The following is a 16,493-nucleotide window of genomic DNA, read 5'->3' on the forward strand; positions in this document are numbered from 1 at the left end:
TGTAGGGTTAATTTTAAACGTTTTGATGGAATGAAATGGGTTTGAAGAAGTTAAGGAGGGTGAAAAGTTTAATACTAAGGGGACCACTCTCGATATGAAGTAGTTACGTTGATCATTGTCTCTATACCATTTACAGTGGCATCGGTCGCATTCTAAAAATTGATGGCCATATTCGCGACCTTTACAATTTTTATTGATTTTTTTAACACTTTTTAGTAGGTCTTTTCAAATGCCTGAAAACGTCATTATTAACCAACATTTTTGTTAATGTTTTCATTCAACTGAAAATTGTGTTAATATTTTCATTCAACTAAGACTGTGTTAATGTTTCCATTCACCTGAAAATTATGTTTATATTTTTATTCGACTAAAATTTGTGTTAATGTTTTCATTCAAGTGAAAACTGTTTTATTTACGTTCACTGAAAATTATGATAAAGATTTCATTCAAGTGAAAATTGTTTATATTTTTAATTACATTAAAATTGTGTTAATTTTTTCATTGAAATGAAAATTGTGTAAATATTTTCAATAAATAGCATTTACCTGAAATATTTTTTTGCCTGCTTAAATGTTCTTGTGGTAAGCACATTTAGATATGGTGTTTAAGATCCTGGACTCGATTCCATTCGCAGATAGATTCACATAATTTTTTTTCTTCCTTACTTAAATATTTACAAACCAAATTAAACGTTTAAAAAAATCAAATTGAGCGTTTAACAAAACTTTGAATGTATTTTTAAAAATTCAAACTTTTTTATAATATACAATATTTCGTATTTTTTTTTGTTAAACGTCAAATTTGATTTGTTAAACCTCCAATTTGGTTTGTAAACGTCCAGTTTAAAGTGAAAAACCTGTATTTATCTATTTTAAGTTTGAAATTTACTTGGTAAATACCGCCTATTTCATAAAATCTTCACAAACATGTGTCACACAGATTTTAAGTAATAGTGATATTTACACAGTCTAAAGAAATATTTACCAAAATTACTAAGGGTCAATGAATTGTTTTCTTTTCGCAAGATGGCCTTTCTTTTTTCATAAATATGATCATTTTCTCACAGTAAGATAAAAATTGAGTGGACGTGCTAAGAAAGCTATATTCTCGGATTGTCTCCGTCGTATGTGTACCTACTCACTTCTCATATAAGCCTTTAATGTCTGGGCAAACACAATTTAGTTGTTAGCTTTCATATGTATTGCGTAGCTCTTAATCATCTAATTGCACACACACGCATACACATGCACATACACACACACACACACACGTACATAAGATCTTGATTAATACGAAAATCTTATATGTTGGCAAAATAACAATTTACTGTTGATTTTTTTTTCATTTCGAAAACAATAAACAAAAATAATTATTTTTAAAATTTGCTCAACTTTTCTTGTTAGATGAAATTATATAATTTTTGTTTTTATGTGATTAGTAATTGTATATTTCAAGTATTTAAAAATAATTTTAAACCTACAATTTAAAGAATTTTCTACATTTAGAATATCAAAATGTATGCATTTTGTTTAGAAATTTGTTTTATTTATAAAAGCTTATAAGGAAAAATTCAAATATGCCGTTCTTTTTTAAATATATTATATATTTTTTAAATTAGAAATATTATACCCATGAAAATGATTAAAAACATTTTTTTTCCAAATATTTTTTTTCGCCATTAACGATTTCAGTTATGAGGGTATTGGGTGAGTTTAAAGTACGTAAAGCAAGTCAAAACGTGGGGGTAGTCAAAACAAAGAGGTCTGGTTTATGAAGGGTATGTCGCATCGAGTTCTCCCTTAAGGTGAGTGGACTTAACCCTCGATGAGTCCAACTGACGAGTCAGTTTCTACGCGGTTGATCATCAAACGAAATATTACCACGTTTTAAATAAGAACACTACTTCTGAGCTTACGCCTTTGCCTTATAGCGTTCTCGAAACTTAATATTCTCATATTAACAGTAAACGGAATTTCAAGGACCTTTATAGGGTGCTAGTTATTACACGTGTACTGAAAGAGGCTTGGGGGTAAAATCATCATGGAAGAGACTGACTTCTCACGCTTCTCAGCATTGAGAAAATTGATATAAAAAGGTTTTTCTTATACATTTTCCTATTATTGAAAACCTGACATGAATATTGGTCAACTCTATAAAAATCGTATATTTTTTCTGTTAGGTTACCGACTTTCCTTTTCAATATGTGTACATATATCTTTTTTATCGTATTCTAAAAAAGTTATGTTTCTCACATTTGAGCAATTGAACTGGAACAGGGAATATTGGAAGTAAATTTAAGAGAAAAAAGCAACTACTATCATTATCATCTTTTACAATCCACGAAGATGAAACTACATATTTGTCATACTACACACATCAAGTTCTCTTAAATTATAAATAAAACACTTGTTTTACCACTTGAGAATTATATTATTACAAATAGTTTTGGAAACTACAAATGCTTCCAAAATAGTAGTTTAAATATATACTAAATCCATTTAACAATTTACCGACCATAACTTAAATATATACTTTTCAACGCTGAAGTTTATATTTGTAAGGAATGTAGGTATATTGCAGACACGGTGGTGACAACGATATTCCACAACCGTGGAATATCCACGTAGTCTTGCAAGCGTCTTTCTAGATTAGTCTCTCCTTAAAAGCATTCACTTGGATCTCTCATAGTCACTTAAATATAGAATAAACTTACATCAAAGAACTAGCTATCTTTTACTTTTCATCGTCAACGCTTAAATACACAACAATATTTAACCCCGCAGATGGAAACATCTGTAGCTTCCAAAACTCGTCGCAACAATAGATGTCTCAAGTGAAGTTCTAGTGATTCAAGAACAAGGTTTCTAAATTGGTTCATATATATAGAACTTCCAAGAATTTGAGTAGTGTGGTTGTCAATAATGGGTAGAATTGGTGAATGTTACACGTGTGTAAAGTGATCACTTAAACCAGCCTATGACGGTCGTCAGCCCCGTAAATGCCCAGACTTCCATATTCTTCTTCATCTTTGATGAGATGTCAAAAAATAATATGAAAATATCTCCTGTAATTGGAGATAATCCAGATTTTGTGAACAATGATTTGGACACACTCAAAATGTTGTAAATATATGTAATACTTTAATGGTAAAAAACAAGCGTTTTATTTATAATTTGGTCATATCTTACCATAAAGTGAATGCCAAAACAATAAATAACATCGAGACTTTTTATAAAATACGCCATATATAACATATTAGGTCCCTCAGAAAAAAAGCTCGACCACAATATGCTTGCGGCTTCTAATACACGTCCAAATTGACAGGCGACGGAGCAGTTTTCTCGAGATCCCATATGTATTAAAGTTATATGCACTCGACTGGAGATTATTACAATATATTTCAGTACATTTAAGAATATCTTCACCAATATATTTGATGCACATATTGGAGTGTGTATCGGCCCCATTAGAAATGACACGTTAAATGCCAGTACTCAAATTTGGCAATTTTGAAATTCACAAAAATATACTTTTCGGTAATTTACGTATTTTGATAATAAAATGTATTAAGTATTTAACTCTTTGATTTGTTTCATTGTAGTTCATTTGTCTTCTTTCTCTCTTTTGAACTTTTATTTTTATACAAATGTCAAATCGTAATAATTTTAATTTTAATGACCTGATGATGGAATGATTTTCCGAAACCGGTAGTCCCGAATAAGTGTTTACAAAAGTGGTATTACACAAAGTAAACAAATGATGATAAGGAGAGTGTTTTTTCTTACTATAAATATTTCATTATAACTTAATTATAATGTCTACCGGTTTCGAAGCTAACCGCTTCTTTTTCAAGACTGATTAATACTAAACACTATGTACGTAACAAAATTTAAAATATTTTGGCCGCTAGGCAAAAGAGCTTTTTTATTGTAATTGCAGACAGTTAGTAGAATTTCATATTGAATTGTTGGGTAATATATCCAAAATAAAACAAGGTTTGTTGGATTGAATTCTACATTTATTTATGTATATTTTAATACGTGACGCGTTTCGTCTTCTCAGGACAATAATGTCCTTATAACAAACACTCCATGAGTGTCACGTTTTAACATAATTTACATAAATAAATGTAGAATTTAATCCAACAAACCTTTTTTTTTTTTTTTTGAATAAATTACCCAACAAAAGAGTTTTTTTCACCTGTGCTTTGCTTCCAATGATGCCAATAGGCTCCAGCTTGAAGACGACGATCCACGGCATGTTGATGCTGAATGCGAAGGCCCAGATGAGGGCTACGACCAGGCGGCAGGAGCGGCTGCTCATGGGGCCAGACATGGGCGAGCTGATAGCCTTGCAGCGCTCCAGCGAGATGGCCATCAGGGTGTTGACGGAGGCCGACACGGAAACACCCTGGAGATACGACACCATCTTGCAGATCGCACTCCCCAGCACCCATGCTGAAAAAGTAAGGAAAAAATAAATACATACAGATTTTATTAAATGCATAAAGTACCGACTCTCAACATTGTGACGGTAAAGCAGATCACGCAAATCTACCACCAGACGTCGCGCATGCGTCGTACTGAAAAAAAAGACCTCAGATAGCAAAATATTGTGTTTGGTGAACTGTCATATTATATGTAATTTATAAAAGATTATTTTAGAATAAACTTTTAGTGTCGTTTCTTTAATTACAAAGCAACATATTGTTTATTTTATTATTATACACCCACTAATTTACAAAAAAAATATTACCACGTTATTTGTATATAAAAATATGAGTAATTCGGGTAAGGAGTTTGTGTTTTATTGATGAGTCCGAGTGCTGCTCGGGCAAAATTGTCTTCCTTTATAAAATAAAACAACTTTGTTGTTAACCACTTTTTTATTGGTACATTTTTTCTCCAACCGGTTTCGACAAGAACCTTGTCATGAACAGGGTTAAACATATTAAATCCTGATGATGACAAGGTTCTTGTCGAAGCCGGTTGGAAGTAGTTAAAAACAAAGTTGTTTTATTTTATAACGTTTATAAAATGTGCCACAAAGTGTCTCCGAAAAATATTCAAGAAAAAATTGTATTCCAACTTGGTGGTATTGATTTGCGCTTTTATTGACAAACCCGAGCAGTGTTCGGGTAGTCTTGTTTTGAGTTGTTTGGTGATGATTTCCTGCACCGACGAATTTTCTCGACAAAATTCGACTTTTAAGTGGTTAATAAAAATAAAAGTCATGTCCGTCTCTTCGTCAGGACAATTACTACACCAGTATGTAAACAATACTGTACGTCATTAACAAAGCATTATTCACACACAAGTACACAAAATGTTATGCGTTTCGGTCGACCCGAGGACCGACATGCACTAAGGATCTCTGAACTACATGCACTAAAGGCCGAGGTCTGACATGTAATCAGACCTTAGCCTTTATTGCATATTATTCTGCAACAGCTGGTTGTAACGATTAAACGCGGTTATTAGTCAAATAACCGCTTCCGTAGTGTAATGGTCAGCACGCTCTGCTACCGTACTGGAGGCCGCGGGTTCGATTCCCAGGGGGGGTCAAATTAATATAAGTGATTTTTTCACTCTTATATTTATTCAATATTACCTTGGACTAGTACCGGAAGCGGAGGGCTGATCACCTTTCCTTTATGTGTTAACGATCAAGATAACAGTGCATTTAAATGATGCAGTACCCTTTGCACCATTGGGGTGCGGATAAGGGTTTGAATGAAATGAAATGAATTATTCAAATAAAATAAATGTGGAAAAATTAAATAGTATAAAAATTTATTTCATATACACAATAGTTTTAAAAAAATAATATAATTCATTTTCTAAATATTTCAACTTAACAATTATTAAATAAACAAACATTAATTACACTATTCCTCCAATAAAGAGACTAAGCTCTTGTGCTTGGAGAGGGACTTGCACTCATTATTTATTGTTTGTGATATTATTTATTATTATTTTTCACTATTTTTTTAAAAAAAAAAGTGATTTTTTTTGTTTTTTGTTGTTTTTTTCTATTTACGTGTATATAAGTCATGTAATTTATTTTTTAGTACATTAATATCTCAATTTTTTAAAAATCTATAGGAAGGTGGTTGAAGTATTGGGTTCCTTAATATTCAAAGTTCAGTTGGAATTGTATACGCATTTTTTTCTTTATTAAAATAAAACAATGGTTCATAAGTTCGCGAGTGTATATCGATTGTCACAGATGAATTTCACAATGAAATGTTTTAATACGGATGTTTGTTTCACGCGTAGACTTATCTGCTTTTGACAATTCACACGGAGTGCGAACTATTTCTGAAGTGTTTGTAGGGATTCTCTTTGATAACGTCATTCAACATAATATATTGCACTCCCATTTATCTTAGATGCTTTGATTAAGAGGGTGGTCATATAATAACAGCCGCGTTAATGTGTTGAAAAACAAACCTTTTTACCAATTCTTATGACAAAAAGATCAAGATAATATGTCGTTTACCTATGCTGATGGGTTGGATCTATTGATTTGTGGATGAATCGATGGATTGATGTGGTTAAATCGCTGAATCGTTAATAAACAAGGCGTCCACCAGATTACCGTTTGAAAAAGTATTATGGTGAACGAAAAATATGACAAGATGTTTTGTTATTGACACTTCAAAATAGATGAAGAACAATATAGCAGTCTGGCTATTTACAGGGCTCACGATTCGTCCTAGGCTGCTTTAAATGATCACTCTTTTCACGAGTAACATTCACCCCTTATACCCATAATTGACAACCACACTGCTCTTAAATTTCGGAAGTTATATTTTTTCTTGAATTGAAAACATATTTTTAAATTTCAACCATTCACCACATTTCGCATATAACACATTATAAAGGGATATTGTAGTAGACGTTTTTATTTTTAATACAAGTTTTACTTGGTAAATACCACTATTTCTTAAAATCTACTGAGACACGTGTTTGACAACGATGCATTCCGCATCATTGTCAAATTAATATTAAGAACTTAAAGAGATTGAAATCTATCTTGTACTAAAGAAAAAAGAGATAAATGTTTTTACTTTAAATGGAATATCTATGAGGAGAGGTATGTATGAGGAGATGCATGAACGTGGAAGAGGCGAAGAATGTTTGCAAGGACAGAGCGGTGTGGCGCTCTATTCTCTCTGCCTACCCCTGCGGCGAAGCGGCGTGATGGTTAGTTAGTTAGTTTTGGAATATCTAGACTCCCCTATTAACTTTTATGTCACTCCCCTCAGACACAATTACTTATCAAATTAACATGATTTACGTTTAGAGTACCATCTGCAGTTTCAAAAGTCACTCAAATGTAAGTGAAACTTTCCAGAGAAGTTGAGAATAAATGCGAGAATTCTCCACCATTGCACAGCAGTCCCAAATTAAGAATTCGGTAGATTTTTATCTTTTCACAGCTAGAGAAAAATTGATTTAATTTATATAAAAATCTTACAACCATAAAATCCCATTTTCTTATAAACGATGTATGATAGATGTTCGAATTGGGATATAAAGGATGAATGCAAGGCTGAGATAAGCTTTGTGTATTAATTTATATATGATTACAATATGCAAGATCGAGAAAAACTTGGCATGATCAAGTATTTCAAATACTTGAAGGTGGTAAGGTCAGGAGTCGGAATACTCGGCGGGTTTGCACGAATATGGAAAAGAAAAATATTGTTTGCAAATTCAGATTGTAGTAGCATTATATTCTACAATATTTTGAGTGTGTCCAAATACTTGTTCACAAATCCGGATTGTCTCCAATTATAAGAGTTATTTTTTATATTAATTTTTGACATCTCATCAAAGATAAAGAAGAATATGGTATACGGGTAATAATATAATACTGTGTATATGTGGTTGTCAATAAAGGGTAGAATTGGTGAATGTTACACGTACATATATAAACCAGCCTATGATGGTCGTCAGCATTATATTCTCTCTACCTACCCCTGTGGAGAAGTGTCGTGATGGTTAGTTAGTTAGTTAATTGAAATATAAACAAACAAAAAATACTATCATACAACTTTTGAAAATTTCAGCAATGTGCTTGTCAATCATTAGTAGAATGGTGCATTCACACAGTATACCAAGTATACTTTTACACAGCATACACAGCTTTTGTATGCTGTGTAAAAAAACAGCTAAAACCATTCGATAACAGGTCGTAAGTCCTGTAAATACCCAGACTTCTATATTTTTTATCTGTGTTAAGATATCCATAAAAATCCTAAAAGTAAAATATAAAACAATGCTTGTGTATGATACACTCTGAATACATGTTAAATCATTGTTTAGTTATATAAGAGTTTCTGCTTAGTAAAAAGCTTCTTTACATCTCACCAATAGATGTCTCTAGTGAAGTTTTAGTGATTCATGAACAAGGTTTCTAAATTGGTTCATATATATAGAACTTCCAAGAATTTGAGTAGTGTGGTTGTCAATAATGGGTAGAATTGGTGAATGTTACACGTGTGTAAAGTGATCACTCAAACCAGCCTATGACGGTCGTAAGCCCCGCAAATTCCCAGACTTCCATATTCTTCTTCATCTTTGATGAGATGTCAAAAAATAATACATTGTTTAGTTACTTAAAAATAAATCCATTAAAATATTCATACAGTATTTTCACATTTTAATTTTAAATGTGAGATAAACATTTTTTGGTAGAATTTTTGATCGCATCATTATTTAAACGCCGTATTTTATTTGAAAAAAGATTCTATAAAATGATCACAAAATTAAATTTAAAATTTAGTAAAAAAAAAAAACATCAAAAGCTAAGAAGAAATATTAAGAATCAATGAAGCCCGATAACGTTTTTCTACTAAGCCTTTTCCTGCAATATTATTTTTTGAAATTATTTCCCTTTTATTGTAGATTGCAGAAAAAAATTGAGTAATTCAAAGAGTTGGCAGATTAAAAAATATTTTTAATGAAATATCAAAAGGTTCTAAGGCTTTGACTTCAAACGTTTAATTGATGGTTTACAGGTTGATAAAACAAAAGAGGAAAATCAGTTAGAACCAAAGATTCCCTTTGTAATTTTCACAAATTATTTCTTCAAATTGCCTTTTCTCTAAAATTATGTTCTTATTGAGAGAAAGTATGATCAGATACTCGCCTGTAATTACCTGCCAATATAATATATGTCACTCATATCGCTGCATAACGTCATAAGTATATAAAAAAAATAACATTTACATCAAATCCTTTTTAAAATACGTTATTATATTGCTCAAATTTTAAATAATGAGGTTTTCTTTTGAAGAAAGACAAAGTTACAGCAACAAAAAATAGAGCATTTTTTTTTAAATTTATTGGCAAAGCACCCAATTTTGGGTGATAACCTGAAAATAGAGCATAAACTTGATTGTTCAGGATATCGTTTTTAAAGTTTAAAAATATAATAGAATGTTTTAAAAATAAATATCAAGCCACTTATTGAACTTTTTACTGTTGAACAGATCTGTTAAGGTAAAACCTGAATGTTTTTTCTCCATTTGAAAAATATTTAGTTGATAAATTAAAAAAATAAATTAACAATACCCTTTCTTCAAAATGCAAAAACAACACTTTCTGCCCTGTAGAGGGTAAATATTAAGTTTAAAATATACCGCTTTTGCTGGGATATAGTACATTTTTTGGGGATTCTAAAAACATGCACAACTGAAAATTAACGATTTTTGATATATGACGTTGTTGAAAGGAGTGAGAGATATAACAAAAAAGTGAAAAATACAAGGAATGAAGGAATTATAATAAAATAAAAATCTTGTCATCTCAACGTACATGAAGAAGAATATGGAAGTCTGGGCATTTACAGGGCTTAGGATTTGTCATAAGCTGGTAAAGTAATCATTTAACACACGTGCAACATTAGCCATTCTACCCATAATTGACAACTACTCAACTCAAATTTTGGAAGTCTTACTAATATGATCTATCTCATGACATTCCGGGATTGAGTATACAACAGCCATCTACGAATAAATTTCGAAAGTTTTGTTTAGCAGAGACCCTTTTATTTGTATGCAATATCCGAACCAGAAGATTTGTAAACAAGTATTCGGATACGGTAAAATGTTGTGAAATTATAATGATACCATTCAGAAAATTGTAGAAAAAATAATACATTTGACTGCATGCAAATGCTACAAAAGAATAGATTTTTACACATGGAAAAGTGATATTGATAAACGATTTTTGTCAAAAAAGAAAATTATTAAGTTTATTTTAGTAGACATGATGGCTTTTTTAAAACATTGAAAACGTATTATTTATTTTATCATCCATTTTGTGTAATAGACCAAAACGATTTTTGTTTAAGCCTCAATGACACAATTTAATCGACGAATCTGATTCTTGCAACTAACTTGTCAGTTAATAATAATTCCAAACTATAATAAATTAGCCCGATGGAGACATAATTCTAGGAATATTTCATACTATGTAACCGAAGACTAAATATAGTTACAAAATCACTATTTAAAAAGGCATTTCAGCTGGAGATACAATATTTAGGAAAAATTCGCAAAATTAATAATTCTTGACAGTGATGTAGTACATTTTTTTGTTGTTGAATAATTTCGTGAAAAATTGTTTGAAATAAGGCAAATTCAGTGCAAAAAGCTACAAAATATTCAACCATTTAGGGAATAATTGAAAAACTTACCAAGTTATATTTAAATGAAGGACATTTTTAAAGTCACCGTGGACCAATATTTTTAATGAAATCTAATTTTATAAGAGCAGATAAAATTTATTGATATGTTTTGATGACGCAATAAATCCACACACGTATGTTTTCCAAGAGAAAGAATATATCTTTTTTCTATACATTTGGATATTTATGTACAGGAATAACCAATAAATCTTTGATCTTAACCATCGACAACATCTTTAGAATTGATAATTTTTCATTTTACATAAGTTTTTTTTTCACAGTTCTTTTCCGCGTGTGCAGAGAATACAATAATATCCACAACGAAAACTTAGCTACAAAAAAATACTGAATTATATTCTCAGTTTTTGTACATTTTAAAATTTTTGTTGTTAATGTTGATAATTTATTTTTTCTTTACCACTTCCCTTATTCGCACCCAATGACACATAGGGCACTTATAAAGTTGATGCAATGTTAAGTTGATCGTTAATTATTTGAACAAAAGATGACCAATTTTGCATTTTGGGTACCTAATTCAATTCGAACCCTTATCCTGCATAATACAAACGCAGTATTATCTTCATTGTTAACACACGAAGAAAATGTTATCAGCCCTCCGCTTCAGGTACCAGTCCAGGGTAATATTGGATAAATATTAGAGTGAAAAATCACTTATATTTATTTGACCCCCCCTGGGAATCGAACCCGGGACCTCCAAAACGGTTGCCATGTGCTGATCACTACGGAGTCTTAAATATATATATATATATATATATATATATATATATATATATATATATATATATATATATATATATATATATATATATATATATATATATATATATATATATATATATGTATATATATGTATATGTATGTATATATATGTATATATATGTATATATATATATATATATATATATATATATATATATATATATATATATATATATATTATATATATATATATATATATATATATATATATATATATATATATATATATATATATATATATATATATATATATATATATATATATATATATATATATATATATATATATATATATATATATATATATATATATATATATATATATATATATATATATGTGTGTGTACTATATATAAATTTATAAATATATTTATATACTTACATATATATGTATATATTAGTAAATTTATGTGTTTGCCATACGGAATTTTTAAAATAAATAATACAGTAAAAAAACACATTTCTTTTGACTCTCATGAGAATCCAACTAGATACCCCTTGTGCTGGAGCTAAAAGCGATAAGCACTGCACTAAAGAAGCTATTTTTTAGATATGCCTACTTTATTATTAAAAAAAAAAGAAAGTAGGCATGAAACTTTAACTTTGAGTCCGCGATACTAACTATGAACAATAAATTGAATATAACAACCCGACATTTAATTTAATTATGGCTTATCAAGTTTTCACTTTATTTAAATCGTAACTTACGTATACGTGGGTGATTCACAAATTCAAATAAATTTCTATCTCGATAATTGATTGCACGACTTATCAGCGCTATTTTTTTACCCTTTCAATTCGACGCATTCTTCCGAAATCCCATCAATATTCTAAAGCCCTCCTAAGCCTCTTTGCTTCATGATAAAGTTTTTGATAGATAACGCCATGGAAACTCCTACGCTTCATTTTGTATCGAATGTAGTCCAAGTTTCCATCTTACAAATAAAAGGCTTTCAAGAAAAAATCATTTACATAAAGAAAAATGTGTTTTTGTCTGACATGATGTTATGAACATCGCATGCATAAACAGTATTAATGTTTAAAAAAATACATATACTTAAGCATTAAAATAATTTAATATATTAAAATAATACAAAATATTCGTTTTATATGAAACTTACAATTATATAAAAATTGTTATAATCTTTGTATTGAAATGTTATCAATTTAATTTAATGTTTTTCCCAGGGCAATATTAAACTAGTAAGATATCAAAAAGTCAATGATCACGTTTTTGTAAAAAATGCACTTGGTCACTTTCTCCTGTATGACTACGATATTATTTTTGCAACAATAATAATGACTACGATATATCCTTCGCAGTTTATTTTTTATTTCAAATCGACCAAATTAGCTAGCACTATTTATCTCGAGGTTTAAAATAATGAAAAATAACTAAATTCTACTGCAACTATATCAACCTAAAGGTATGCGAAAGATGATCCAATATCAAGCGAACTAATCAAATTGATGTTATCGAAAATAAACAAATACGGAAATATAAAAAAAAAATGATAACCAAATTTTTATGTAGGAGTTAATAAAATCCGATATTCCCCATAAGTGGAAAAACCTAGTTATTGGATTATGTGTTGTGTACATTCGTTACTGTGGGTAGTACTCATATTATGTTTGACATTTAATCCGATGTGGCACTTATGACCTTTAGCTAATGTACTTTGTTTAGTTCACTCGACCGCAATTAAACTCGACGATTAGCGATAAAGGGCAACAGTGATTCGTTCTGAAAGTTACATTTAGAAGCATTAGGTTGAATCTGCTTCCATTACTCGGAACCTTTTTTCTTATTAGATTCCCATGGTCATGGTTTTAAAATTACATATGTATATTGAGGAAAACAGCAAGAGAGCAACCACGCAAAAATGTAATGTTTATTCTGGCAATCATACACAGTTCAATTTTATTTAAATGAAATTATTACTTATCAATAGTAAGGAATGTACCTTTGGGTAGACACATTCATAAACATACCCATTAGTACAATCTTTATAATTATAAGGAATGCATTTTTGGGTTCAAACATTCACATTTATACCTGAACGTATAATCTTTATAATTATAAGGAATAAACATTGTTTTAAATTATGTATTAATTGTTAAATCAAGCTTAGATTTTATGAGTCTACTAAGTTGTATTTTATTGTTAAAAAAACACATAAAAATTAATATTGTAACGCCTAGTTATGGCAATTGTTACGCCTAGTTATGGCATTTTCAAACGAATGTGAAGATTAAATGCACTGACAGTCCTTAATAATTAGTAAATAAATGAAAATGTAGTTCTACAAATTAAACGCCAAATAAATAATGTACTTTGTGTTATATTATTTATTGATTCGGCATTAACTTTGTGGAATGACATGATTATTTTATTAAAATTAAACACTTGAATATACCACTTTAATGAGTTTTATTTTTATTTACGACTAGTTTCGAAAACGACAGATGTTTTCATCTTCTGGTACAAATTAAAACTTACGAGTAAAAATATATTTAGGTGTGTATATAGGTTAAAAAATATAAGGAGGGGGGGTTAAGGAACAAGATTTTTTGTAAAAGGAAACATTGATAATAATGGTGACGTATTTTGAAACAGTAAATTATTAATTAATGTTTTATCTGAATTAAAATTTTTATGTATTTCTAAATTTTCTAAATTATTCATGACTTGACCTTTATTTGTAACAGAGTGTAATAATTAAAGTGTATGAGAGTCAAATGAGTGGTTAGTTTCCATGATATGATTTGCAAATTCCGAAAAATAATTACTTGTCAGTCCACGGCGATGTTCTCTTATTCTAATTCTTAGACTTCACATGTTACTTGAATTTACTTTGTGTTCAAACGTTCATAAAAGTACAATCTTCACAATTACAAAGAATACACTTTTGGTTGAATAATCCATAGTAATACCCAAAAGTTTATAATTAGTTTATTTGTTTATAATTGTAAAGACTGTACTTTTGGGTACACACATTCATAATAATTCCTAAAAGTATAATCTTTTTCACTATAATCAAAGTTTCACTTTGTGGAATGATATGTTGATTAATTTTAAAATAAAACACTTGTATAATACACATGCATATATTTTCGTAACCACTATTTCGAAAGAAGTCGTGTATAATGAAATAAAACTCAAAAAGTGGCATTAAACAAGTCGCTCACTCCTTACAAGAACGTCATAAATCAAAAAACTTGATTTTTCAAGAGAACGTTTTTAATGTTTAAAAATATAATACAATGTATTAAAAATAATTTACAAGCCAATTATTGAACTTTTTACTGTGCAACAGATTTTTTCAGGTAAAACCTTAAGGTTTTTTCTCCATTTGAAAAATATTAAGTATATTTAAAAAAAATAATTAAACAATACCATTTCTTCAAAATGCAAAAACAACACTTTCTGCCCTGTAGCGGGTAAATATAAAGTTAAAAATATGCCTTTTTTACTGGGATATAGTGCATTTTCTGGGCATTCCGAAAACATGCTCAACTAAAAATGGACAATTTTTGATTTATGACGTTCTTGAAAGGAGTGAGCGAAGTATTTAATTTTAAAAATAAGCAATCCATATCTGTAAATTCAGCGTAAGAAATTACCAATTTTCACAAATTTGATTTTCCTCCAGGAATTTATTTATACACCGGACTACTTATCGGACGAATGCCAACATCACTATGTCAATGTTTTAATTTATTTTTTATAAAACTTGAATAATCCACTTAATTGAGTTTTATTTTTATTTACGACTAGTTATTTGGTACTTGGACTTTATTCTGGTATAAATTAAAACTAACGAATAAAAATATATTTAGGTGTATTTATAGATTAATAAATATAGGTAGGGGGGTTAAGGAACAACATTTTTTGTAAAAGGAAACATTGATAATAATGGTGACGTATTTTGAAACAGTATATTATTAATTACTGTTTTAACTGAATTAAAATTTTTATGTAATAATGTTTAATGTTTTATTTTCAATATTTTAATGTTTTACTCAAGATACAATTCTCTAATTGACCCATTTCAATTAACTACAAAGTACAGACGGTTATTTTGATTTCTAGAGTTAGTTAACAGTCTTAAAACTGAAAGTTTAAGCTGGGCTGCTTTGTAACAAGGTTGTCAAAAACCTTTCAAGACGGCTTTATGTAAATAAGCTAAACGTCAAAAGTATTTCGCAGTTAGCAGTTCAAAATAATCTTAACCCGTCAATCTAACAATAACTTGCCGGAGAGCAAAATAAGCCTATTCCATCGACTTACTACGGACTTAATTATTTTGAACAAAATAAGTACACGAAACACTTCAAAACAAATATTTTGTGGAAATTTCCAATAATTGTAATAGGCATCGAAGCAACTGTTGGGTATACGCTTTACTAAGAAATTCATGTACCGAATTCAATCAACATCAATTGTATGCGATTGCCTCCGCCTCTGTAGTTTGGTCAGCACGCTCGACTACCGTACTGGAGGTCCCGGGTTCGATTCCCAGGGGGGAGTCGAATAAATAAAAGTGTTATTTTGTGCTCTAATATTTATTCAATATTACCACCTGCAGCAGAGGGTTGATCACCTTTCCTTTATGCGTGAACGATTAAGATAACACAGCTTTCATATGATGCAATTCCTTATACACTATCGGGTGCGGATAAGGGTTTGTAGAAGAAGAAGTACGCGAATGAGAGCAGCAGAACAGAATGAGGACGGTCAATAAAGATTTAGTACGATAAGATCTTTAGATCTATCAGAACCTAAAATCTGGTGGTGTCAAAAGCCTGCGTAAGAGGGCATGTATGACAAGATGTGTGGAAGTGAAGGAAGGAGTGTATGTCACGACAGAAGAGTGTGGCGTTCTATCTTCTAGAGAGTAACCTAACCTTACCTAACCTAACTTAACTTAACCTTACCCCCATTCGGGGAAACGGCTAGATGGTAGTAGTAGTAGTTAGTGTGATAATAAAAAGTAATAAAAATAAAACAT

At 30.0% G+C, this 16,493-nt stretch overlaps 1 protein-coding gene across 1 annotated transcript in view; it reads right to left on the minus strand.

The window, feature by feature from the left end:
- The window catches only part of LOC148308217 (neuropeptide SIFamide receptor-like), an 89,887-nt gene that overhangs the window by 14,006 nt on the left and 59,388 nt on the right, over positions 1-16,493 (minus strand). The window contains exon 3 of the mRNA XM_088262143.1: positions 4,201-4,457. Within this exon, the coding sequence (XP_088118269.1) occupies positions 4,201-4,457 (257 nt within the window). The remainder of the gene's footprint in view (positions 1-4,200; positions 4,458-16,493) is intronic.

The sequence above is a fragment of the Brachycentrus maculatus genome, unplaced genomic scaffold (assembly GCF_059751285.1).
Source record: "Brachycentrus maculatus isolate JH-2025_06_01 unplaced genomic scaffold, ASM5975128v1 h1tg000173l, whole genome shotgun sequence".
In the NCBI taxonomy this organism is placed as follows: domain Eukaryota; kingdom Metazoa; phylum Arthropoda; class Insecta; order Trichoptera; family Brachycentridae; genus Brachycentrus; species Brachycentrus maculatus.